At 41.8% G+C, this 22,954-nt stretch overlaps 3 protein-coding genes across 9 annotated transcripts in view; all 3 read right to left on the minus strand.

Moving 5' to 3' along the window:
- Positions 1–862: 862 nt before the first annotated feature.
- On the minus strand, positions 863–6,991 carry tut1 (terminal uridylyl transferase 1, U6 snRNA-specific). The gene is made up of 10 exons (XM_030400853.1): positions 6,745–6,991; positions 5,807–5,997; positions 5,445–5,651; positions 5,162–5,276; positions 4,925–5,052; positions 4,601–4,827; positions 4,406–4,515; positions 3,211–3,333; positions 2,526–2,618; positions 863–2,423 (listed from the first exon to the last, which is right to left on the minus strand). The coding sequence occupies exons 1-10, from the start codon at positions 6,818–6,820 to the stop codon at positions 1,300–1,302; spliced, it is 2,394 nt and encodes a 797-aa protein (XP_030256713.1). The 5' UTR covers positions 6,821–6,991; the 3' UTR covers positions 863–1,299.
- Positions 6,992–7,812: 821 nt separating this feature from the next.
- Positions 7,813–18,279, minus strand: mki67 (marker of proliferation Ki-67). 4 transcript variants are annotated; one of them, XM_030400851.1, is made up of 17 exons: positions 18,102–18,279; positions 17,433–17,535; positions 16,934–17,015; positions 16,558–16,673; positions 16,059–16,128; positions 15,891–15,966; positions 14,858–15,520; positions 14,485–14,717; positions 13,734–14,349; positions 13,494–13,609; positions 13,137–13,314; positions 12,894–13,037; positions 11,627–12,399; positions 11,174–11,219; positions 10,971–11,042; positions 10,203–10,627; positions 7,813–10,163 (listed from the first exon to the last, which is right to left on the minus strand). In XM_030400851.1, exons 2-17 carry the CDS (start codon positions 17,519–17,521, stop codon positions 8,073–8,075), a joined length of 5,790 nt encoding a protein of 1,929 aa, XP_030256711.1. In that variant the 5' UTR covers positions 17,522–17,535; positions 18,102–18,279; the 3' UTR covers positions 7,813–8,072. The 4 variants fall into 4 exon arrangements, with proteins under 4 accessions (XP_030256711.1, XP_030256710.1, XP_030256709.1 ...); XM_030400850.1 differs by having other exon boundaries at positions 7,813–10,624; XM_030400849.1 differs by having other exon boundaries at positions 7,813–10,627.
- Positions 18,280–20,249: 1,970 nt separating this feature from the next.
- raraa (retinoic acid receptor, alpha a) overlaps positions 20,250–22,954 on the minus strand; it is a 149,044-nt gene continuing 146,339 nt past the window's right edge. For all 4 annotated transcript variants that reach the window (XM_030400692.1, XM_030400690.1, XM_030400689.1 and 1 more), the window contains one exon: positions 20,250–22,904. In XM_030400692.1, the coding sequence (XP_030256552.1) occupies positions 22,708–22,904 (197 nt within the window). In that variant the 3' untranslated portion in view covers positions 20,250–22,707. The remainder of the gene's footprint in view (positions 22,905–22,954) is intronic.

Below are 22,954 nucleotides of genomic sequence, written 5' to 3' on the forward strand. Positions count from 1 at the left end.
ATTGGCCCCAATATGTAAGGCACACTGTACACAGTGAGACCATTACGTGGAAAACACAAAATGAGGTGTGTCTATCACCCCAATACAATTGCCTCCCTATCCCAAAACTCTCTAAAGTGAAACAAACACCGTATGTATGAAAACCACTGAGTCTCTCACAATATACCTAACTTATTGTGAGTAGTGTATTTTGGTGGCTGGTATCTATGAGTGACTACAATTTAATGTTGATCCTAGATATGGTGATATGTATGAGGTATGTTTGACAGTAAACTTTGAGCGGTTATATTTAGCCGTTTTCTGATTGCTACCACGGACCATATCATGATTTCTGCTTAACCACAAACGCATCATGTCTTTGGACTATTATTACCAGTTTTATCTTTAATTTCATGACCAAAACAAAACACTGTATCTGCAGTGCAAACCTGCGCCAGATTAAAACGAAGTAAGCCATCTCAAAATGTCTTGATCATCACAGCCAATCTCCATCCTCCGTAGCCTCATCTAACCTGCCGGCCATCTGTATTTCCCTTTAAAAGTGAGATGAACGATGTTAATCAGCACATGGGAGCTCTGTGCATCCCTCAGCTCCTGCTCGTCCTGCTATAATAAAGCAGTCTGCCTGCCGGAGTAATTACTCTCATCTGTCTCAGTCGTATGAGCAAAGACACGACTGGATAAAAGCTCTGCTCAGTGGGCCCCTTCTGGCAGCCAACGACACGAGTTGAACCAAGGCATCCAACCAAATCCTGCAACTTTGTTACACCACAATTACGAAAAGTGACGGTTTTAAAATGATACTTGAATATAAAATGAATGTAAATATGATCCTGACCAAGCACAACTGCTGTATACAGAGTGAGTGTTTTACAAAGACTTTTTATTCATTTGTAGACAGAATCAGATGCTGTGTACACAAAATGTCTGCCACTGAATTTTCCCTTTAAAGCCTCATCATTAAAGATCTTTTTTTTTTTTAACAGAAATGTACTAAAATCAAGCCATGTTTCAAAACATAAAAAAGGGTCTCAATCAGGAAGTCTTACTCTGAAACAAACTCGTAACTACAAATATACAGTATACATGAAAACGCTACAAACTCGACTTAGGACAAAGCCCATATTTACAAATATTATAATAGATGCCTGGTCAATATAAAGCCACAGTCTGACTCTCATGTCCCACTCTCAAGGGTTAATACAAGCAGCAGCAATTGCATCTTTGATTCAAAACAAACAAAACACAAAATGATTAGATTTAACAGAAATCTGAAAAAAAAAAAAAAAAGTTCCCGTTTCATGCGCTACCCACGTCTTTCTCCAGCAATGTCTCCACCATCTTCGGCAAGAAGGCTTCCAGGAAATGAAAGAAGTCTTGAAAAACTCCTGTCTGGTCACTGGTTGGCTCAAACAGGAGTACTGCCTTCGTGCTTTCTGTCCCACCCACCATCTGGGCCTGGACCTCGACCTCCAGGGGCTCCTTGAGCTCTGGCTCTTTTTCAATAATGTGAGCTGTGACCTGGGACTCCAGATCCACACAGCTGCCCTCTGGCCTCGTGTCTGTATCTTTGCTCAGCTCTCTTCTCACTTTCCTCCTTCCGGCCCACACTATGTGCTTGAGCACGCAGATCCAGTGAGGGAGTTCAGGCTTCCCCCTTTTCGCCAGCCTTGGCTTTTTGCCTTGAGGCGACACAGAAGTGTCACTGCCAGAGGATAGCGGCCGCTTGGCACCGAGCACAGCTGTACCCAGAGGGCTGGCTTCGATTTGGGATTCAACACTGTCATAGCTGTCATTCAATGATGTGTTGAGGGAAGCTGAGGTTGTCACCATTCCTTCGGCTGTAACCTCCCCAAAGACGGCGTCTGTGGAGGGAGTGAGGTGACACCTCAGAACACTTTGGAAGACTCCCTCCACAGCAGAGCAAACCTTCTGAAACCACAGCAGCCGGAAACCATCTCCTGCCATGTGCAGCTGATTACGCAGCCCTTCAGGGAGCGACGCTGATTTAAAGGGGATACTGATGGACAGCTGCTCTGTTTTGGTTTGGGCGACCTCCCCGTGGGGGGTGAAAAGGCGCACCAGCCCCCAGGACTTCCCCTTGGTGGATTTGCGTTGGTACTGCAGGCTGCGGCAGTATTTCTCTGCATCCTGGCACTCCCTCTGGAAGCTGCGGTGGGAGCGTTCGTTCAGGTTGCCGGCAACATTGTGGGACAGCTCAAAGGGGTCTAGGAGATTTAGGGGGCCCAGTTTGGGACCGTGGTGAGGGCTCTTGGTCGGTTCTTCCTCTTCCATGGCCTGCTCCTCTTTATTGTGGACGAGGAAGTCAGTGATTGGGAGTGCACGGCCCTCCCTGACAGATATGACACTACTGGCAAAATCAAACTTAGCATAGAAGGAGAAGAAGCCAGCGAGCAGGGTGCCTGGATGGGGGAAACATACGTGCACAGTGAGAGTGGTGATGCTAGCATTGTATTAATATGTATAGATCGCTCATTTCTCTTGTTTAAATTACTTTTACTTACAGAGGTCCTGTTTATTCTTGCTCAGGGGCACAGCAATAGGCTGACTAGGGAAGGTGCAGTTCCAGCCCTCAATCACACACTCTTCTTCCTCACCTGCACAGAGGTGAACACACAACATTAACTTATAGCAGATAACTGAAACGACAGAAAAACTGGCAAATGAAAGCGCCATTTTGCACAGGGCTACCGAAATGATCATTTCAAGATGTCTGAAAAAATACTTAAAAAAAAAAAAAAAAAAAAGCGACAGTGAAATATTTGCTGCCAAACAACAGTTTCAAAACTTTTGATCGCATAATTTTTTACAACTGGAAAACATTTTATCTGTTTTCATGAGGATGTTCAAAAGTGTTGACTGTAGAGAAGCACGGATCAGGACACATTGTGCCTCGGGCAAGACCTTCTCGTACAAAAAGATTTAATGATTAAGTGTCACAAACTGGCGATTTAAGTGAATTTGCCCACACACGAAGCGGAACAGATGTTCTTACATGGCAATTATCTGGGCTTCCTCGTAATGAACAGGTGGCACTCATCAGGCTGAAACAAGCTATTTATGACAAATTTGTGCCGTTAAAGGGTTTGGTGAATCCAACGCTGAACACTGAAACCTCACACACAAAAAAAGGAAGTGTGAAGATGCTCTTGCACGGGTGGTCGAGTGTAGGAGCAATGGCGCACTCACAGGCCATGTGTTTGAGCTGGTCCACTGTGGGGAGGACGGGAGGTTCACAGTTTTGCAGGAAGAAGATGATCAGCAGCGTCAAAGCGTAGTTGTTGAGCAGGGGCCCGGCACCGCTGGGATTACCTACAGGTCACAACACAAACGTGATTGTGACGTTATCACCTGACAGGATGAAGCCAAGATTAATGCAATGCTATACAAGTGTATATGTAGTATAGAATAAAGTCGACATCTTTGTCAGGGTGGGGAGGAGCTTTTGTGTCATGGGTTTTGTTATCTGGTCTCCTTCCTAGAAATTCAAGTAGCCTATAAAATGCTAAAATGGGTCACCAATTATACTTGGCTGGCTGTTACTGTACCTGGGCAGTTCACCGAGGTAAAACATATGTGTGGGAAACACTGGCATTACACTGACGTTAGAGAGCCTCTGTGCCTGTATACAATAACTGCTGCACTTCTACAATAGTTTATCCTTTTACAATCAACAATCATAAAGCCAGTGCAAACAGCATGGTATCTTTACGAGGGTTAACAAAGTTTTGCCGCCTACACTGATGTCACGTTTCATGTCACGAATGCTGAATGATCTGCCGGGAATTATCCAATCACATCTCTCTTGACATCTCATTCAACATTACCTATCACCACTTAGAACTTTTTTTATAAACTCCGATTGGTTTGATCTATCACTTCAAAATCTAAAATTCTTGATTACAACAGCAGCCTCAAATGCAACTAGTCCCATCACGCTCTGCTAATCACTCTGAGTAAGTGCCTTGTTGAAAGCTGCACTGGCAGCACGGAGGTTACTGTTCATCAAAGGGAATAAAGGAGAAAGACCCCAGGAGGAAAGGTAATTAGTCAGCTCCTCAGTGAGGAACACTCCTATAAAGATTTTTATTCGTTATCAGGAGACACAGCCTGAATGACTTACAGCACAAAAGGAACTCTGCTTGGGCTTTTCATTTCCATAAAAAAAAGGCAGTAAAAGGCTTTGCAGAAATCAGTGTGTCTAGACTGATCCCAGCATGAAGATAATGGGCAAGTGAAGCTATACTGACATCTGCTGACCAAAAGATGAAAGAACAACCTCAATACACAGAACCGCAACACTCTCATCTTAAGTTTAAAACAGTGGTATCTGGTGAATTGGTGCCATTTGCTATGCCCTGAGTTGCAAGACATTTCATCTTACCAGCCAGCTGCTTCTGCCTGGCCCAGTAGCGGATGGTGTACACCAGAGGCCTCAGCCTCTCCTCCACCCCTGAACATAGCTGGAGGAAGCGGGTGTTCCTTACTGCTAGTCTATTGAGGGAGGACAGAAGAAAAAAACATGTACAGAATTTCATATAAAAATCACCCTCTCACCACATCTGGAGACACTACACACCTGTTGTTAAGGGTGATGTCTCCCTGCAGGTTGAGCTCGCGGTGATGGAACTTGACTACCGGGAGACGAGCGCTGCTGACCACGTGGACTTTGTGCACGCTGGGGACGCAGCGTCGAAGGATTGCCGCCACAAGTTCCAGCACCTCTGCTGGAGAGGCGGTGGAGATGTCAATGTCAGACAGGATGGAGTCCTCAGAGCGGCCGTCATCTGACATGCCCTCGCCTGCCTGAGGAAAGATGAAAAAGTACAGAGTTGTTTTCATTTTTGGCTATCAATTATGTTGATCAAATACACCAATTATAGTATGTGCAAAAATATCAGACCTGTTCTGTGGTGGGCTTGGCACGGGCCTGGAACACCTTGGTGTTTTCCAGGTCCAGGAACAGGTCCAAGTCACAGGAGTGGATGCCGAAAGTGTTGACAGATGAACCGAACTGCAGAATCTGGCTTTCTGCAAAACATCAAACATACAGCAGAATTAAAAGTGATACAGCAATCTTTTGTACAATAATGAAGATTTCAGAAACTGTCTGTCTGTCTGTGTGTTTCCAAAAGGTCACCTGGGAAAAACTCCACAAAAACCTCCTGCAGGAGTTGAACCAGCAAGCCTCTGGCCTTCTTCTCGTTTTCACCCAGCTGGAATCGCTCTAAAATGAACTGCATCTGTGCGTCCACCTGGAGGAGAAGTCAAAATATATACTAATCTAACAAATATATACTAATCTGACAGGGCCTATCTATCATTTAGTATCTATCAGCGTTTCTTCCCAATCCTTTCAGACCCACACTTTGCTGGCGTTCACCAGGGTTAAAAAAAAAAAAATATGGAAACAGTATGCTTACGGACGGCAGCTGACACAGCTGAGGTTTGAGTCGGTCGAGAGCTTGCTGGAGGTTCTGGAAGTCATTCTTCTTCTTGGGAATCAACTTGAACTCCTTCTTTTCCCGGGATTTGACGCGCAGCTTCAAGCCTTTCATCAGATGCTCGACACGGGACAGAGTTGCCTGCACGCCGTCAGTCTCACTGAACTGCACGATGGCGTACACACCCTGTTATGGCAGAACGATGCATCACAGTCAGACTACAATTAGGAGCATCAGCCACTACATACATGATGCAAGGTGACTGTCAGTATTTTTGGTGTGGGGCGATGAGCAGTGCGAGGATATGGACATCATTTCAATACGAGTTGTAACTCACTGACCTTGTCTTTATCCATGATAACATCTGAGACTTCCCCAAACTGCTGGAAGTACTCAGCTACGTCAGTCTCAGAGATTTCAGGCTTGATGCCGCTGACAAACACACTGTGCTCCTCCTGGGCCTTCCTGGTGGCTCGCACAGTGCTCAGCGTCTTGTGTTTCCGCCCTTTGACATGCTGATCCAAGCTCGGCTCTGCAGGAAGTTAAAACATGATCAATACGGCATCTGAAATACTCTTTCATCAGAAATACCACAGCTTCAAAAGATGGAGTTGGGACAGTTTTCAACAACATTAATAATGACAGTATATTTGAACTACATTCATGAATTGTATTAGTAGTTTATGTGGACACATACAGTCACTCAGTTTACAAAGTCAAATAAAAACCTTTGTTATTAGAGCTGTGTTTCTTTTCTTTATCTTTAAATGCAGAGAGAATAATCAAAAAAGCAAGTTGGCTATATCATACAATGCAAGTACAAATCTGTGTCTTTGCGCACTTGTTAACACTTTAATTGTTTATGTCATATTTAAAAAGTTGTGATGAGGAACAATACTCTACTAGTTTACTTGTATTGTAAATTATAGCTAATATTTTGGCGGGGGTTTTTGTCAATTGTGTGGAGTTTTGAGTATCAAACCAATCTGGCAACACGTTCAAAGTTAAAGAAGAAAAGCAACTGTATGTTATTCTGGCCGATTTGTTTAGCTAACGTAACGTTACCATGTAACCTTAATATATGGCAAATATATCTAAAGCCATCATTAGCCAGTACTATGTACAATTAGCTAACTGCTCCAACAATGCGCAACATGATGTCGTGAACTTCGGTGACAATAACTGGAGTTATGTTAGCCTGAATTTCTACTAAGCTAATACTTTTATCACTGGAAACAAACTGAGTTCATTTGACTCACAACTGGCTAAGTTAGCTTACCGTTTGGTAAGTTGACATTGCACAGAGTGCAGTGAAAACCTTTCGGCGTCGCTTTTATGTCACCATCTTCTTCCATGATGGCAAAACTTAAAATGTGACGATGAAGCGAGAAACAATTAAGCGCTTAAGTCTTCAGAAACGTTTTTGGGCCGACTGGATGTCCATGCGCCTCTCAAATCTCCCTCCCGTGTCTGCCCTGCGTTTGTTTCTGGTCCGTCCCCAAAGTGTGTCCGGGTTGTTCTTCTGCTTTATTCACGTTCCGATTAAACCTATTTTATGCATTTGCGCAAATCATCTTTTTTTTAGCAGCATCTTATACTGATAAAATCTCACATGTATTACTTCTGTCCTACTTCTTAACAAACTTTTATATTGATGTAATTTGGCCACTCTTTAAATGTCTTATTGAAGTGATTACAAAGCCTTCCTAGTATTTTATAAATATGCCAATGCAATCAATTTCTTCTCTAAAAAGTGGTAACGTGTATACAATAAACAGAATGCTCACAGGCATGGACCCTGGATGTTGAGGTGAAACTTAAAATATTAAATTATATAACTTAATATAAATATTAAAATAGGGTTGTTTCACATTATGAAAACTGAATCTTGGATATTAGCTCTGGCATTTTTTAATCAAACTCACACTTGTCTGTACCACTCTATTACTTCGTCCTCCCAGAAAATAATGTTTAACTGCTGTGACTAGAATTATTATTATTATTGTTATCACCGTATTATTATAAAATCATACTAGTACATACATACATACATACTAATACTACTCAAACTAGACCTGGAGCAAAACAGTTGCACATTACAGAAAATGCCAGTCCCTTCCCATCACAGCTTACAGCACTTCTTGTGGCTGACTAAAACATTAAATAGACCAGACCCCAAATAACCACAACTGTATCTGTACCGACAAGCTTCATACAGTAAGGTCTTCAGGTGTGAGCGCTTCTACAATGTCTTGTAAATCAGTTTAGTTATCACCCCAGTTATTTTAGCTCCACATGTGGATGCACAGTACAGACATGTTTGGAAAAAAGGACAAATTCACACACATTTTTGAGAACAAAAACAATTTAATAGCCACTTTTTTCATCATAAAAATGTTTGCAAAGTAATTAAGTAATGAATAACATACAACTTGTCACGAACAAGACTCCCTGCTGCATCGAACAAAAAAGAAAGAAAAAAAAAAGCAGTGCATAATTTTCAGTCTATAAAACTACTTTTTAAAATGCCATAAAAATAAAAAATTCCACGTACAAAAAGATTAAGAAAAAAAGTAATTGCGATTAAGATTATGTACACCAATGTTTTTATTTCTTTGCTGATCTTCCTCTTCTAGTTTTTGGCTGCGTCTCAGCCTCAACTATTGGTATCTCGCTTGTGGACTCCTCTTTGTCAGCGGCAACAATGGCGATCTTTGCCCCTCGCCTGGCTCTCTTGGCGGGCTGAGCTTTGACAACCGTTTCTGAGAGATCCTTCTCTTCAGTTTTGCTGGCATCTTTCGATACATTTTGGCTGTCGGTGTCAACGTGGTCTCCAAGTTTAGATTTCCTACCTCGAACTGCTTTCACAGGTGTGGGATTTGGAATCTCAAATACTTCAACGCCAGTTTTCCACTTGACAGATCTTTTTGACTTTGTGTCTTCCTCAACAGCACTGCTTGAGTTTTCAATGGGCTCTGCCTGCTCACTGGTCACTTTGGCATCATCTGCTGTGGGCTTTGCTGCTGCACGTCTTCCCCTTTTGGTCGGCTCTATGGAGGTTGGCGCTGACTCTGACATCAGGGTTGTGGATTCTGCATTGTTGTCCTCAGAGGGAGGAGCTGCACCTCGACGGGCTCTCTTGGCTGGAATGACCTGCGAAACCTCTTTTTTTGCCCCCCTTGCCCTGCTAGCTTTAACAACTGGAGCATCTGGCTCCACATTACTCTTCTCTTCAGTCTCTAGCTCAAGGTCAGGTTTTCCGTCTGGTACCACAGCAGTGACTTCAACCTCTTCAGCAACTTGTTTTCCTCTCCTTCCCCGTTTGGGTTTATCTGTAGCGCTCGCAGCAGGGACCTCTTGGACCTCAGCAGATTCAACAGGAGTTTCGCTCTCAGTGTCTTGTTTTGCTTTACGTCCACCTCGTCTAGGTTTTGCAGCCACAGCAGCCTGTTCAATCATCTTCTCAGGCTCCGCAACAACTGGAGCTTCAGCCTCCTCTGGAACAACCTTTTCAGTAGTTTGTACTTCTTCACTTGTTTCTTCGTAGTCTTGCTCTGTCTTCCTGGTTCTCCTTCCCTTTTTAACTGGCTCCTGGGATTTAGTAGTCTCAACCAAAGTAGTCTTATCGTTCTCCAGCTTCTCTTCTTCTGGTCTGGCATTTCTTCCCCTCTTAGCCCTGACTGGAGGCTGAGACTCTTGCTTGGTCTCCACAGTGACACCGTGTTCTTCCACCTCATTTTGTTCAACAGTATCAGCCTTTGTCTTTCTACCTCTTCTGGGTTTTCCAACAGCAGGAGTGGACTTTTGAGGTTCAGCATCTGTCGTGAGATGTTCTTCACTCACAACTTTCTCTGGTTCTGGTTGAAGGGGCTCAACAGGTATTTGTTTAGCTTTTCTTCCTCTAACAGGCTTCACAACAACTTCCTCTGCAGGAGGTGCACTATCAATTTCTTCTTGATGTGTATTTTCTATTGAAGTCTGGTCACTCTCAGCTTCAGTAGAAATATCAGTCACTGGCGTTTCCACAGCTTTCTCTGGTTCCATTTCAGATTGGACATCGGAAGTGCATTCTTGAGATTTAGCATTTCTGCCTCTTGTTGTTTGTCTAAAAGTGGGTGGTGCTGCAACTTCTGTTTTCTTCCCTCTTCTTCCTCTGACTGGAGCAGAGACGACAGGATCTTCAGGGTGTTCTGGCACCTCCTGTTTATCCTCAGCTGGTTTAGATTCCACCACTTTCGCCCTTCTGCCTCCAACAGATTTTTTCTGAACTATAGCTGCATCAGTTTCTGGATCTTTGCAAGTTGCTGTCTCCCCTTCAGGTAAACATTTGGCTGAAGGTGCTTTAGTTTCAATGGCAATCTCCTCGACAATTTCAGCTTGATCATCAGAAGCTTTTTTGGCATTTCTTCCTCTTTTAGGTTTAGCTGCAATTTTGGAAGGCAGACTTTCCTCCGTTGCAGGCTCAACTTCCCTGCTCTCAGTGGTCTTTGCATTTCGGCCTTGTGTTGTTTGTCTAACAGCGGGTGGAGCTGTAGCTTCAGTTTTCTTGCCTCTTCTTCCTCTAACTGGAGCAGGGATGACAGGATCTTCAGTATGTTCTGCTGTCTCCTGTTTATCCTCCATCTTCGATTCAACTGTTTTTACCCTTCTGCCTCGAACAGATTTCTTCTCCAGTTTAGGTTGTTCTTCAGGTGCAGCCTCATCTACTGCAACCACTGTAGGTTCTTCAGGTGCAGCCTCATCTACTGCAACCACTGTAGGTTCTTCAGGTGCAGCCTCATCTACTGCAACCACTGTAGGTTCTTCAGGTGCAGCCTCATCTACTGCAACCACTGTAGGTTCTTCAGGTGCAGCCTCATCTACTGCAACCACTGTAGGTTCTTCAGGTGCAGCCTCATCTACTGCAACCACTGTAGGTTCTTCAGGTGCAGCCTCATCTACTGCAACCACTGTAGGTTCTTCAGGTGCAGCCTCATCTGCTGCAACCACTGTAGGTTCTTCAGGTACAGCCTCATCTGCTGTATCCATTTTGGGTTCTTCCACAGGTACATTTTCATCTACAGTGGCTTGAGAGATGGTTTTTGTGGCCTCTGACGATTCATTATCGTGTTTAATTGGCACTTCCTCTGAGTGGTCATCAACTACATCATTTGTATCTGCTTCTAAAAGGAAGAAAAAGGAAGAATAATTAGCTGTTGAAATTCTTGTATTAAGTTTAAGACATGTTTGGACAGAATTACATAGTACGCACACAAGGATCAAACCTTCCTCGATGCTTCAGGTGAGTTCTTTACATTTTGTGTGCTTAAAAGTGACACTTAGTGAGGATAACCTGAATGTCCGAGATCTAAATTGTTGTGTCATGGTGCTTTCAGAGTAAAATATTTTCCGCTAGGATTACAGACTTTTTTTACAGCAGACTTTTTCTTTCTCAAGGTACATCAGTATGCAGAATAAAAGTATTTAGAACATAAACAAAAGGGAATAAAGTATCAGTAAACTTGCCTTTTTCCATTTCAACTTGGGGAACACCATCTGTCACATCATCTTGTGGCTCCTCACGGGCAAAGTCTAGCTCTATACAAGAACAGAAGGCAAAAGCGCAAGCAATGAGCAATTCATAATAATTTTACTTATTATAAACATACAAGTAGTGAAATTTCTTACTCATCTGACAATATTCTTAGTAAACTTATGAATCAACTAACCTTTTGCAACATCTAGCCCACAATCCAGAGGATTTTGTTCTACAACCTGTTAAAAAAAAATGAACAATAATTTAAAACAACAAGCACACTCACTTTGAAATAAAGTAAACCAAGCAAATAACAAATTTCTAGATTTCATGAAATGTAATATTGTCAGAATGGGGTACACAGTCAATACTGGGATATTACAATACATTGTTAATTTTGATGTTGTTGATTAAAAAATAAAGTCATTCAAGTCATTTGTCAAAGAACTTCATGTAATGTCAGATTGTTACCATTATTCAAAATCCCAATTACATTATTTTTGCTGTGTTTGCTTTGCATTGTTTTTGCTTGCTTGTCATATGGCTGAATCCCAACTATTTTTGCTGCTTATGCCATTCTGCCTGCCAGCTTATACATTTCTTTCTAAAATCAAATAAAGGAAAAGTCAGATTTTTTCATCATTACCTCCTTTGTCTCCAGTTGTTCTGCGGATACAGGCAGTGAGGCACTCTGCAGGCAAGGAGTCATCGTGTCAGTCATGTCAGATGGGTCTTCAGATTCTTCCATATGTACTGGTGCGTCAACAACTTCAACAGCCTCTGGAGCTTTGGGAGTTGTCACAAGTTTTCCATGAACGTCCTTGAGAGGCTCAGTCTGCCATTGTGGTGTCTCGAAAATTTGCTTCACACCAGTAAGGCACTCTTGTACCTTAGGTTTCTGCTTTGGCGTTTTCAAAACGTTTCCTCTCAAGTCCTCAACAGGCTCAGCCTTCTGCCTTGGGGTCTTCATGAGCCTCTTGACACCAGTGAGACACTCTTGCTGTTCAGGCTTCTGTCTGGGAGTTTTCAGAAGTCTTCCTCTCAAGTCTTCAACTGGTTCAGCCTTCTGTCTTGGGGTCTTCATGAGCCTCTTGACACCAGTGAGACACTCCTGCTGTTCAGGCTTCTGTTTGGGAGTTTTCAGAAGTCTTCCTCTCAAGTCCTCAACTGGTTCAGCTTTCATCCTTGGGGTCTTCGTGATCCTTTTCACTCCAGTAAGACCCTCTGGTAATTCTGGCTTCTGTTTGGGAGTTGTTACAGAGGTTGTCTTCACATCTGTGTACTCCTGTTCTCTGGGACAATCGGCAGGGACATCACAGACCAAGCTACATTCTTGATCCCCATCAAGGAGACGTCTGACAGCCTCACTGTTGTACATTCCGTCTTTTACTGTGCTCATTGGTGACACCATCATTTCATCTGTAAAATATGTAAAGTTCTATTAGATAATGCAAATGTAATTACTTTAAGTAACCTTTTAGCCTTAGGGCACAAACATGTTCCATGTAAGTACACAGACACAAACATGCAACTCCAATTAATAAACGCAAAGCGCATTCTTATGAACAGTTGGAGGTAACAAATGTGAGTTCTCAAAGGGGTGATACAGAGCTAATCAGAATGTTTACATGACCTCAGTAGTAAAACATGGCATCTGTGCAGGAATGTGTACTGCTGTGCATACGGCACAGAAGGAAGAGAAAAAGAATTAGACGAAGAGAGAAGAGGTGACAAAGCGTCATAAATACACAGACATATGGACATGTTCAGTTAAAGCTTCATCAAACTGGTAAGCCATGGTTGTTTTTAAAAACGTCATGCTATAGCACCAGCTTGAAGTATCTGCATACTCGCAGGGAACATGTTTGGATCCCTTTCATGCTTTTTCCCTTTCCAAATAACAGACACTTTACCTGGCTCCTCTGGTGTGTTCAACACTGATGGCTCTACAACAGATGTGCCCAGAGCTCCTGCTGGTGTCTTCATGGCATTGTTCTCACTGATCACAGATCTCCTCTTCCTTACATTTAGAGGAGTTTTATACATTTCAGAAAGTCCTAAAAACACAAACGCACAATAAGATTAGGTACAATATTGAAGTCCAACATCCATTGACAAAGTGTTGGCAACCATAAGGATGAAAAAGGTGGATTTACCAGTCAAGTCTTCATCCATTTTCATGTTCTTTTTAAGGGGTACAATGTTGGTGACCAGTCGTGGTGCAGCACCAGTTGGTTGCACAACCTTTTGTTTGTGAGCTCTACCCACTACAATGGTAACAGGTGAATTTGCATGTCCAGTGCTGACATGGCCAAGGAGTTTTCTTGCAGGTGTCTAAAAGATTTAGGACAGAGTCACTGCAGTTTTCAAAATGTTAAACATGCTAACATCACAACAAGAAATAACCCTATAACAGTAAGCGATGATGTTCAGTAAGAGTAAGTAAGACTTAGAAGTTCTAATGTGATCTGCTCTAAAAGGGTCCTGTATTCAGGAACAGGAATATTGTTTACCTGGAGTTTGGACACAGTCTTCTTCATTGTCTTTTTGGGGACTGCCGTTTTAGCTGGAATAGCCACTTGAACCTTAGTTTGCCCAAATTTCACCATGTCTGCGTAGGAATTCATGGCTGAAAGGAGAGCCAGAAAAGGGAGAAATGAACACAGAAATTGATCATAAAGTGCATGGACCAAAGGTAAGATTTACAATATAAAAAGATGTACAGTATATCATAATTCAGGGTTTGAACATACCTTTGATAGATGCCCTTGAAATGCCACTTCTGCGCAGCACTTTTACAGCACTCTTTGCGATGCTCTTCCGTGAGGTGTTCTTCATGCTTTTCCTCATTAGGGGTATTTTAGGAGTTACTGTGACCAAAGGCACCTGGTCAGTAACGGCATCTTCAGCAATTGGAGATGGTGTGCTGATGCGTGACACAGAGAATCGCCCTTGTACTGTGGGGGTCTGTTTGATGGCCTTAGGAGTTTCCATTTTGTTTGCAGATGCAGCCTTGGGAGTAGGGCTCCTTGATTTTGGGGACTTCTGTGCAGGGGTTGCTGCCTTGGGAGAAGGAGACTTGGATTTTGGGGACTTCTTTGCAGGGGTTTCTGGCTTGGGAGAAGGAGACTTGGATTTTGGGGACTTCTTTGCAGGGGTTTCTGGCTTGGGAGAAGGAGACTTGGATTTTGGGGACTTCTTTGCAGGGGTTTCTGGCTTGGGAGAAGGAGACTTGGATTTTGGGGACTTCTTTGCAGGGGTTTCTGCCTTGGGAGAAGGAGACTTGGATTCTGGGGATTTCTTTGCAGGTGATGGAGTCTTAGGTGAAGCCTTCTTGGCACCTGGTGATTTCTTAGGCGATGGATGCTCCTACAAAAGCAAAAAAAAACCAAACAAACCAAAAAAACAAAGAAAGTAAAAAGAATAATTTAAAAAAAACATCATGTAAGGGGGAACAGTTCTGTGCGGTCAAACTTGAGTCCTCCTTGTCCAGTAAAGTCTTACCTGGAGCAAGCCAATGACTGATGCTCGTCTGAGAAGTGAGTTTTTGGGTCGATACAGGGATAGGCTTCTCCTAGGAGTGGCCCCCTTGCGTAACGGAGAGTCAGGAGGCAGTCGTTTGTCAAATAACTCCGGACTCAGCTGCCCGCCAAAGGAAACCCGTTTCCTTTTCATTTGTGATGTGGGCAAGTCGGCAACAAGTTCTCCACTTTTGCGTTTCTTGGACGTCTCTTTTACTGATAAATGAATTGTAAATGTGAAATGAAACATAAGAAACAACCAAATATTTCTGAAACATGCTCAAGTTATTTCTGCAATTCAGGTAACACTGTTCAAAATTTGAAGAGAAACAACATAGTGTAAAAATATTTATTACCTTTTTCAACCTTTCCTGAGTTCTTTGGAGATGCTTTTGTTTTGGGAGAAGTCACTGCTTGCTTTTCTTGTTCCTTGGACACTGCAGGTTTGGCTGGTGTGGCCTCCTTGCTTCTCCTTCTCACAGGTGACTTGGGTGTTTGAGTGGAAACTTGCTCAATAACCTCACATGCAGTAAACCTTTGAGGAGGTGAACGGTTTCTCTTCTGAGGTGACACTGCCTCTGATTTGGCACCATTTCCAGCTTCGGGTCCCCCCATCACAGTAGAAGGAACTTCAAAGGACTTCCTCTGCTTCTTAACTGACTTCGGGGTCCCATTACCCATTTTTTCTTCCACCTCCTTTGTTTCATCAGCTCCAGAAGAGACTTCATCCTTAGGAGTGCTTTTGTCTTCTGAGGAAATTACAGGCTTTCCACCACTTTTTCTGACTGAAACAGGTTTTGGAGTGCAGAGCTTCGAGGAAGGCGTTTGAAGCAGGCTGACAGAAGATTTACGCGGGGTCTTAACATCCAGAGATTTTTTGATCATTTGATACAGATCGTTGAAGGGGGATGCGGTCTTGTTGTGCAGCAGGCTATGATCCTCCTTGGGATCCACCTCCACATTTTTCTCCAGAGAACGCTGGATGTTGTCATTGTTAGTACCATCTTTTAGATGAGGGCCTAAAACAGAGCCAACAATAAAAAAGGCTTGTACACTTTAAAGTGCAAGGGCTGCAAAAACATTTTCACTTATCTGTCAGATGTTTACCAGAATGGGCTAAATACTACTACAACAACAACAACAACCACCACAAAGACTTATATTTTGAGACTAATCTGTTTGGAGCCTCAAATTCATTGTTCTGTATACATAGAAAATTCATAGCAAGACTTCCATCTACATTTTCAAAACTACTTGATAAAATATTTGATTCCATTATGTTTAATCAGCTGCAAAGTAAACACCAATTCTGTGAGTTCTCCAACTGTAATTGTGTAACATTATCTTCAACTACAGCTAATTCACAATAACACTGTCACATAGTCTCACCTGTGGACACTTCAGAGATCCTTTTCCCTCCTGTTTCAGTGGTGACAGTGTGTCCCACCTGCTGATCTTTAAGAACCTAGGCATGAGACACTTTTGTTAAACAGGCAAAGTCAAGATGTTGGGATGGCTGCAGTGCTCTAGCGAGAACATAAATAATCTGCAAGTTACCTTGAGGGTTTCAGTTTTGCCTCCTATGGAAGACCTCTTCTTTGGTGTGGGTGCTGGAGGGTACTCGAACCTGAAATGACAATCATCAGAAAATATAACTAGAACTTCATCTACATACGTCAATAAAATGCCAACTTCACCATTCCCATTGCATCTGGTATATATACCATTTAAATACATACCATCTGTACTTAAATGTCCCTACAATGTGTTCTTGGAAGTACAGGTAAAACTATCAATGAAAACCAAAAATGATGCATGTATGGGATAAAAAATTGTAGAACTCTTGATTTTTGTACAGACAATAGAGATAGCATTTGCAGGTTGTGACAAATATTTTAAAGCGAAACTCTCGCCAAAATGCAACCTAGGCTTTTTTTGTGTGAATGTACCCGAGTCAAACTATTTTTTTCAAATCAATACACTTGATACTGAAGTAATAGTAAAAGTAAGGAGGTAGGAGCAATAAGAATGGTAAATTGTTTCTCTTCACACCCACCTGAAAGAACGGTCAATAATAGTTATAACATCTCCATGCTTCAGACGCTCAGATTGTTGCAAAGCTTCTCCGTTGACACAAGTTGGATTCACTGAGCTCAAATTTGTCAAAACGACCTGAAAGAGTCAAAGATTAAAATCATATCAAACGCACGCCCTCAAAGTGAAGAATATTGTCAGCCCGGCTTTTACTGCTATCTAGGTCAAAATTTCCCACAATGAACCCACAAGTGATTTAGGAATGAGACTTTTTTGTTGACACTGGAATGAACATAAGACATAAATGATTATTCAAATACGAATTCCTCATTATCCCAGGTATGCTTTAGAGTTGAATCACTGAAGTTAGCATGGTCATGTTTCGCATGTGTCATTACCTCTTTATTTTCATTCAAGTCAATCCTGCAATGCTCCTTGGAGACTTGAGGAAGCTGAATGCGAATGTCACAGTCTGGCTTCCTGCAAAGATCACAGAGAAAACATGTGTCAACAAAACACACATTACCTGAACCGCCCAAGGTTTTCAGTGGCACTTGTTAATGAGTATTTTATGAAATATTCCAGGGTCCAAGAGTAAAGTGAACCTGTAAACTGGAGCTACTTCATGTATGAACAAGGGAAAGACATGCGTTAACATTTCTGACGTCAGCAGCAGAGGGCCCGCCTCCAAACTAACAAGGATTTTATAGCACCTCTGTCAACCCCAACACGAGGCTGCTCATAGTTAATGCTGGCTTTAACATAAATGTGTGCATGTGCTTAAAGATATGTGCTAAACACAATAGTGCAGTTTAAATATAACAAACGAAGGGTGGTGATTTAATCTGTAAACATGACCTCCCATTACACCCACAAAATGCATTTTACTGCTCTTACCTTCCAAATAAGCATGTTGCAGTAAGAGGAAACTCAGTCCCATCTCCTCCACTCCTCTTAATCACCACTATCTTTCCATGCAATGGCATTTTCGTAACGTTACCTGGAAAAAACGAGTGTCAAACCATAGTGCTAACACAACAAATGTGAATTTTTAAAGAGTGACGTTAAAAAACGGCCCATTTAAACAGGAAACAAACTAAATGGGGAGATTTTCGGGAAAATACAACATTTCAATCGTTTACGACGTTTCATCATATCAAATTTACTGCACGTTAACATTAATTGAAATTTGTTGACGAAAGGTATATCATTTTTTAATCAATAACGTTACTGTGTTTTAACGCTGACAATTTTTTCGACGTTAGCGTTAACGTTACACATCAACTCAGAAGATCTCTGTTCGGACACACTGACATTAAAAACACCCAGCTGAAAATTCAGCGTCACCCCACGTGTAATGTCGCCTCGAAAGTGCCGATATACTTTTGTCAGAAATGATAACGTTATATTGTTGCAGAAATGTTTCAAGAAAAGCGACAATTTACCGATACAAGATGCATTGTCCGTTGATACATGTCACTGAACGTTAACGTTAGCTAGCTAGAACTTTAATATGTGCCCATGGTTGGACAGACTGAAAAATATGTCCATGCGTTGTAGCCTTACCTGGAAATCAAAGACGCGTCAACTTCTGGCAAGCCATAAACCGGGATGCGGCGAAGATTAGTTTTACTATAATGTCATATCAGACTAAACGTAACCTACCGTACACTACAATGTACATCGACGAATGGCTAACGGCAGCTAACATGAGCAGCCGTCATTTGTCGCCTCTCGCCTCTTACACAGAGGTGCCGTAGTATCACTCCGCCACTCAATACACACTGTAATTGAAAGAGACACGCGGTTTAACTTGTGTTTTGCGGTACAATAGATGTATTTTTGAGTAACTGTGTTTTTAAAGTTTAATATTATTGTCAGCATCAAATGTAACTGCCATTAACGTAAAGGGGACTATTTTGTTTACGATTCTGGCGGAACGATTTCACTTCGGTACAGGGACACTGATTTGAAAATGTTTGAAATTCCGCGCGAAGAACTGTGATTGGTTGATACGTCACCATCTCAAAGAAAGGGCGGGGCATAGGACTTGGAAAATTATTGCAAAGCCGAGACTAGACAGTCTTTATCACTGAGCTTCTTTATAGAAACCAGATGGCATTTATAATTTTATCAAGAGATTACAAAGAATATACTAATGATTTATAGAAAAAATTCTCATTTTGTTTCAGACTTTTGTAAGAGTTAATATCATTTAAATATAGTTGTTGGGGTTAACTAACCTCAACAAGCTCCACTTGAATGGATCTTCAGAGACAGCCGCTCAAATCCAGATTAACTGTCTACTACTGTTTATAGCTCTGTATTGGGTAGCCGTTATTTATAATCATATATCATGATAGTATATATTATATACAGATCTTTTTTGCATGAGACATTTTGTCTGTTGTCATGTTATTGCAGGACTAGCTTGGCTTATTGGGACACCTCTGTGGTGCAGAGCCATCATCAATGTTACTAGTTAGATCTGTACTGTTTCTGCTATAAATGTTTGTGATACATATATATATATATATATATATATATATATATATATATATATATATATGTATATATATATATATATGTATATATATATATATATATATATATATATATATATATATATATATATATATATATATATATATATATATATATATATGCACTTAGAATTAGTCTGTTGATATGCGGCTATTCGGAAAATGGCAATTTTGTCCCAGTTACTTTTTAACAGCGTCATTTGAGCAAAATAGCTTGCTTCAGGAAATATGAAATAACAAATGAGAACAAATGATTCGCTATCCAACAGCAGCTTTCACTTGAAGCTAGCTGCTGTTGACTCTGGTGCAAAATAAAACAAAAATGGACAGTAATCCACCCAGGTCCTGTTTGACAGCCTAAAACATCCCATATAAGTAATAAAACATATCCAGATGTTTATGATCTACTCAGACTGCATACATTACATTGCCTAAAATTGCATGTGCTGAAGACTGTTTAAAAACTCTTTTTCTTTTCATCCAAGCCTTTATGCCCCCACCACCTTTCAACACAAAGTAAGGTCCTTTAAGTTACTACACTATGCTAGTGATTGCTAAACAGCAGCCACTGTGGCCACAAGTGATGATTATAGGATAGTGGCAATTGCTAGATAATCATACAGTCAGTAGTATATTTATACAGCAAACTATCAAATGTTTGCTAACATTAGCCACTATCAACTACTGCTCACATAAGATCAACTAATGCTGTCGGTGCAAAACCTGTGAGAGCGGTGATTTGAGCACAGGTGTGTTCAACGGCTCATGAATTCAACTTTTACAAGGAAGAATGTGCTAAACTAAAAAAAAAAGAATTGTTCGATTTTTAAAAATTTTTCTCAATTGGTGACACGCAAATTAATTGATTTCTGTTTCACTTTAACCTAAACTCAATGCTGATTTCGATTAAGGTCACTGTCATGAAGATTCCTGGTACTGACATAAATATCAAGAGTAAACTGTGAATCCTTGTTATCAGTCTCTGCAATGCTTTGCTATAGCTGCACACACAAAAAGACGGTTCTTCTGAGGCTTCACGAAAGTGTGTCTGCCTTCTCTTTCTCCCCGAACTTCTTCTTTCTGTGGATAGGATGTATAAAAACCTACTGAGAACCATCCTGTGGCACAGCATGAAAAGAACGACACATGCGAATAACACAAACACATTTGATAATTATTAAATGTTGGTTTTATTTTTGATCTTTTTTTGTTGTTTTGTCTTTTTTTTTCCAAAGTCGCTTGATAATCTTGACAAAATTGCAACATATTCCATACTTCTCAAACTGACGCTGTGTCTGTTGCTATTCCAGATTAGCTGTGGAGGGAAAAGTTGTGCGCTGTTCTGGACAGGTGAAGTCCTAAATGATGAAAGCAGCTTTGACCGTACAAATAAAAGAAAAAAAAAGAAAAAGGAAAAAAAAAGAAAAGAAAACATGAACGACTCAGAGAGACTCCACACTGGCATCCTATGTCGTAACGTGTTGGGGTTCAGGGCCGGCGTCTCTCTGCAATATGTCCTGGGGTCTGCCAGGCCTAACAAAACATGAGTGACTGAAGAAAAAACTCAGGGGCTCAGTAGCAGAAGTGTGTGTATGTGTGCATCTGTGACAGGAGGGTTAGGATGTGCAGCACAGAACATATACAAAGAACAGGCCAAGCACACAAAATGATTCCTTCCTGAGACATTGGCGTGTGTACAGTAACGATGGTCTAGATGACGTGTGTGTTGTAGCGGTGAAGGCGTTTTGGCGTAAAGTGAGTCGCAGGGTGCAAGGTTTGCTCTGGATCCGGCAAAAAACTCTCATGTATTTTATTTTTTCTACCACAGGTTGCCGGGGGGGGGGGGGATTTGTGAGGACTTAAGTTGACAAACATCACATTTGGGACCTTCACTTGCCTGACCACTGATTGAGCAGAGGGATCACTACAATCGAGTCTTTCCCCATCCACTACAGATTATTGATCCATTCAGAGACTACTGAGAATCACGTGTGTTTAATACAGTGTGTATGTACACCATTCTTCACATTTTTTAACTCTCTTTGAAGCTGAGCTGCAAGAGCGCACGGGCAGGGCCCAGCTCACCATTTTTCAGAAAAAACACCATCTCTCTTTCTGCTACATGGCCGAAAAAAAGCTATGCCCCGACTGGAGTGCTACTTTGTTATCTACTGTATGTAAAAAACATGTTTTTTTAAAAAGTGTAGAGTTTGGGGGGGAGGGGGGTGTTTGAGAGGTTGAAATCTTTTGTGACAGCCACATTCTGAACAGCCAGTGATTGGTTAAGGGGCCTGTCCAGTATTTAGTAGGACACAAAACATGAAAGAACTTCCTTCAGTAAAATGTGCTCAAAATGTATTTTTTTCTTGCATCACAAACCTATAAACAAAAACACATAAAAGGTATTCATAAAAAAAAAAAAAAATCAGGTGAAGCCTAAAACTCTTCATAGTTTTAAAGAAATGAATACAGCTTATATACACAAACTCAAAGGCTACTTAAAATACACCTTAATAATGAATCTTCATTAATTTGATTTCTTGAAAGGACCTGTGACCATATCATACAACCGAGTTCATACAATCATTTTTTTTCCATTCTCTTGGAAGCAAAAAAAAAAAGAAAAAAAAAAAAAGGAAAGAAAGAAAAAAAGGAAAACAAATCCAACCTGGAATAGTAGGTGATATTCATCGCGACTTGTTTTCTGTGCACATTTGTGTGTGTGTGTGTGTGTGTCTGTGTGTGTGTGTCTGTATGTGTTTGCATGTGTAGACTGGAGAGAAAATTTATCAACATCTTTTGCTTCGCGTTAATTAGAATAATGTACAAATGTGATAAAACTGAAACGTCTCTCTCAATACTCTCGATGGGTATGAAAAAGATTTAAACAGTGAAGGAGTACAACAGTTTCTAATCTCAGAAAAACATGTCCTCGTTTCAACCTACCGTTCTGTTCGTGGACATGTCGATCACAATAGTTCCTTAACTTTTTCTATATATATTTATATATCTTTTGTACGAAATCTGTTTTTTTTTTTTTTTTTTTTTTTTAAGTTGGAAAAAGAGAAAAGACCCAGAGTCTTTGAAGAGGAGGGGTCTTTTGACGAGTCCCAAACTTGCAGTCTGCCTCGGAGTACAACGAAAAAAAAAGTGTCTGGTGTTTGTCAAGTCAGTCTTTATGCATCGTCCTTGTTCATATATTTGTCCCTAGGTGCCCCACCCGCTCTCGGTTCTGTTCCAAACTAGTCTCCGCTGCGTCCAGATCTGTTTCCATGAGTCTTTTTCGAGGAAGGTGGAGAGGGGAGGAGCAGCGGTGGAGAGGAGAGTGGAGGGAGAAGGAGGTTGAGTCATCAGCAGTGTTTACGGTGTGGTCTCTCGGAGGCATCCTGTTGCCCCGGCCTGCTCCGGCCTTACCCCCCCTCACGTCGGGACGGTGGCTCCAGAGTGAGGGAAAGCAGATCAGGAGGGTGGGGATTTGTGTCGTAGCAGAGGAGAAGGTTGGCTCTGCCGGCGGTCTCCTGTGTTCAGCAGTCAGGGTCAAAGCCCCCCTCCTTCGCCCCCTCCTCTTTAGAACGTCGTGGGAGGAGACGGAGAGCATCGTGAGGAAAAATTAAAAAGGTGGGCCGCTACTACGGCGATTGTGTGGCTGGACTGCTTTGGGCAGAGCTAGGGGACAGACTGGGGCTGCAGCTGCCTGGGGGAGCGCCACTGGGCCGGCTGCCTGCAGCTCCACTTTCCAGACCTTCTGAGTTTTCCAGCATCTCCTGGATGAGAGGGGGCATGGAGCCTGGGATCTCCATCTTCAGGGTGATGACACGCTCAGCTCCTGCAGAGACGATTGGAGAGAGAAAGAAAATGTAAACTACCAAATCTCCC

This window comes from Sparus aurata, chromosome 20 (assembly GCF_900880675.1).
Source record: "Sparus aurata chromosome 20, fSpaAur1.1, whole genome shotgun sequence".
Lineage (NCBI taxonomy): Eukaryota > Metazoa > Chordata > Actinopteri > Spariformes > Sparidae > Sparus > Sparus aurata.

Bases quoted from the DNA above. Each gene is read 5' to 3' on its own strand.
- tut1 (XM_030400853.1), bottom strand. From the start codon at position 6,820: ATGGAAGAAGATGGTGACATAAAAGCGACGCCGAAAGGTTTTCACTGC. The intron at 5,998-6,744 runs GTAAGCTAACTT...AACTTCCTGCAG, and splicing joins CAATGTCAACTTACCAAACG to AGCCGAGCTTGGATCAGCAT. The intron at 2,424-2,525 runs GTAAGTAAAAGT...TCCCCCATCCAG, and splicing joins CAAGAATAAACAGGACCTCT to GCACCCTGCTCGCTGGCTTC.
- mki67 (XM_030400849.1), bottom strand. From the start codon at position 17,521: ATGCCATTGCATGGAAAGATAGTGGTGATTAAGAGGAGTGGAGGAGAT. The intron at 16,674-16,933 runs GTAATGACACAT...TGACTCTTTCAG, and splicing joins ACTTGAATGAAAATAAAGAG to GTCGTTTTGACAAATTTGAG. The intron at 14,718-14,857 runs GTAATAAATATT...TTCATTTATCAG, and splicing joins CTCAGGAAAGGTTGAAAAAG to TAAAAGAGACGTCCAAGAAA.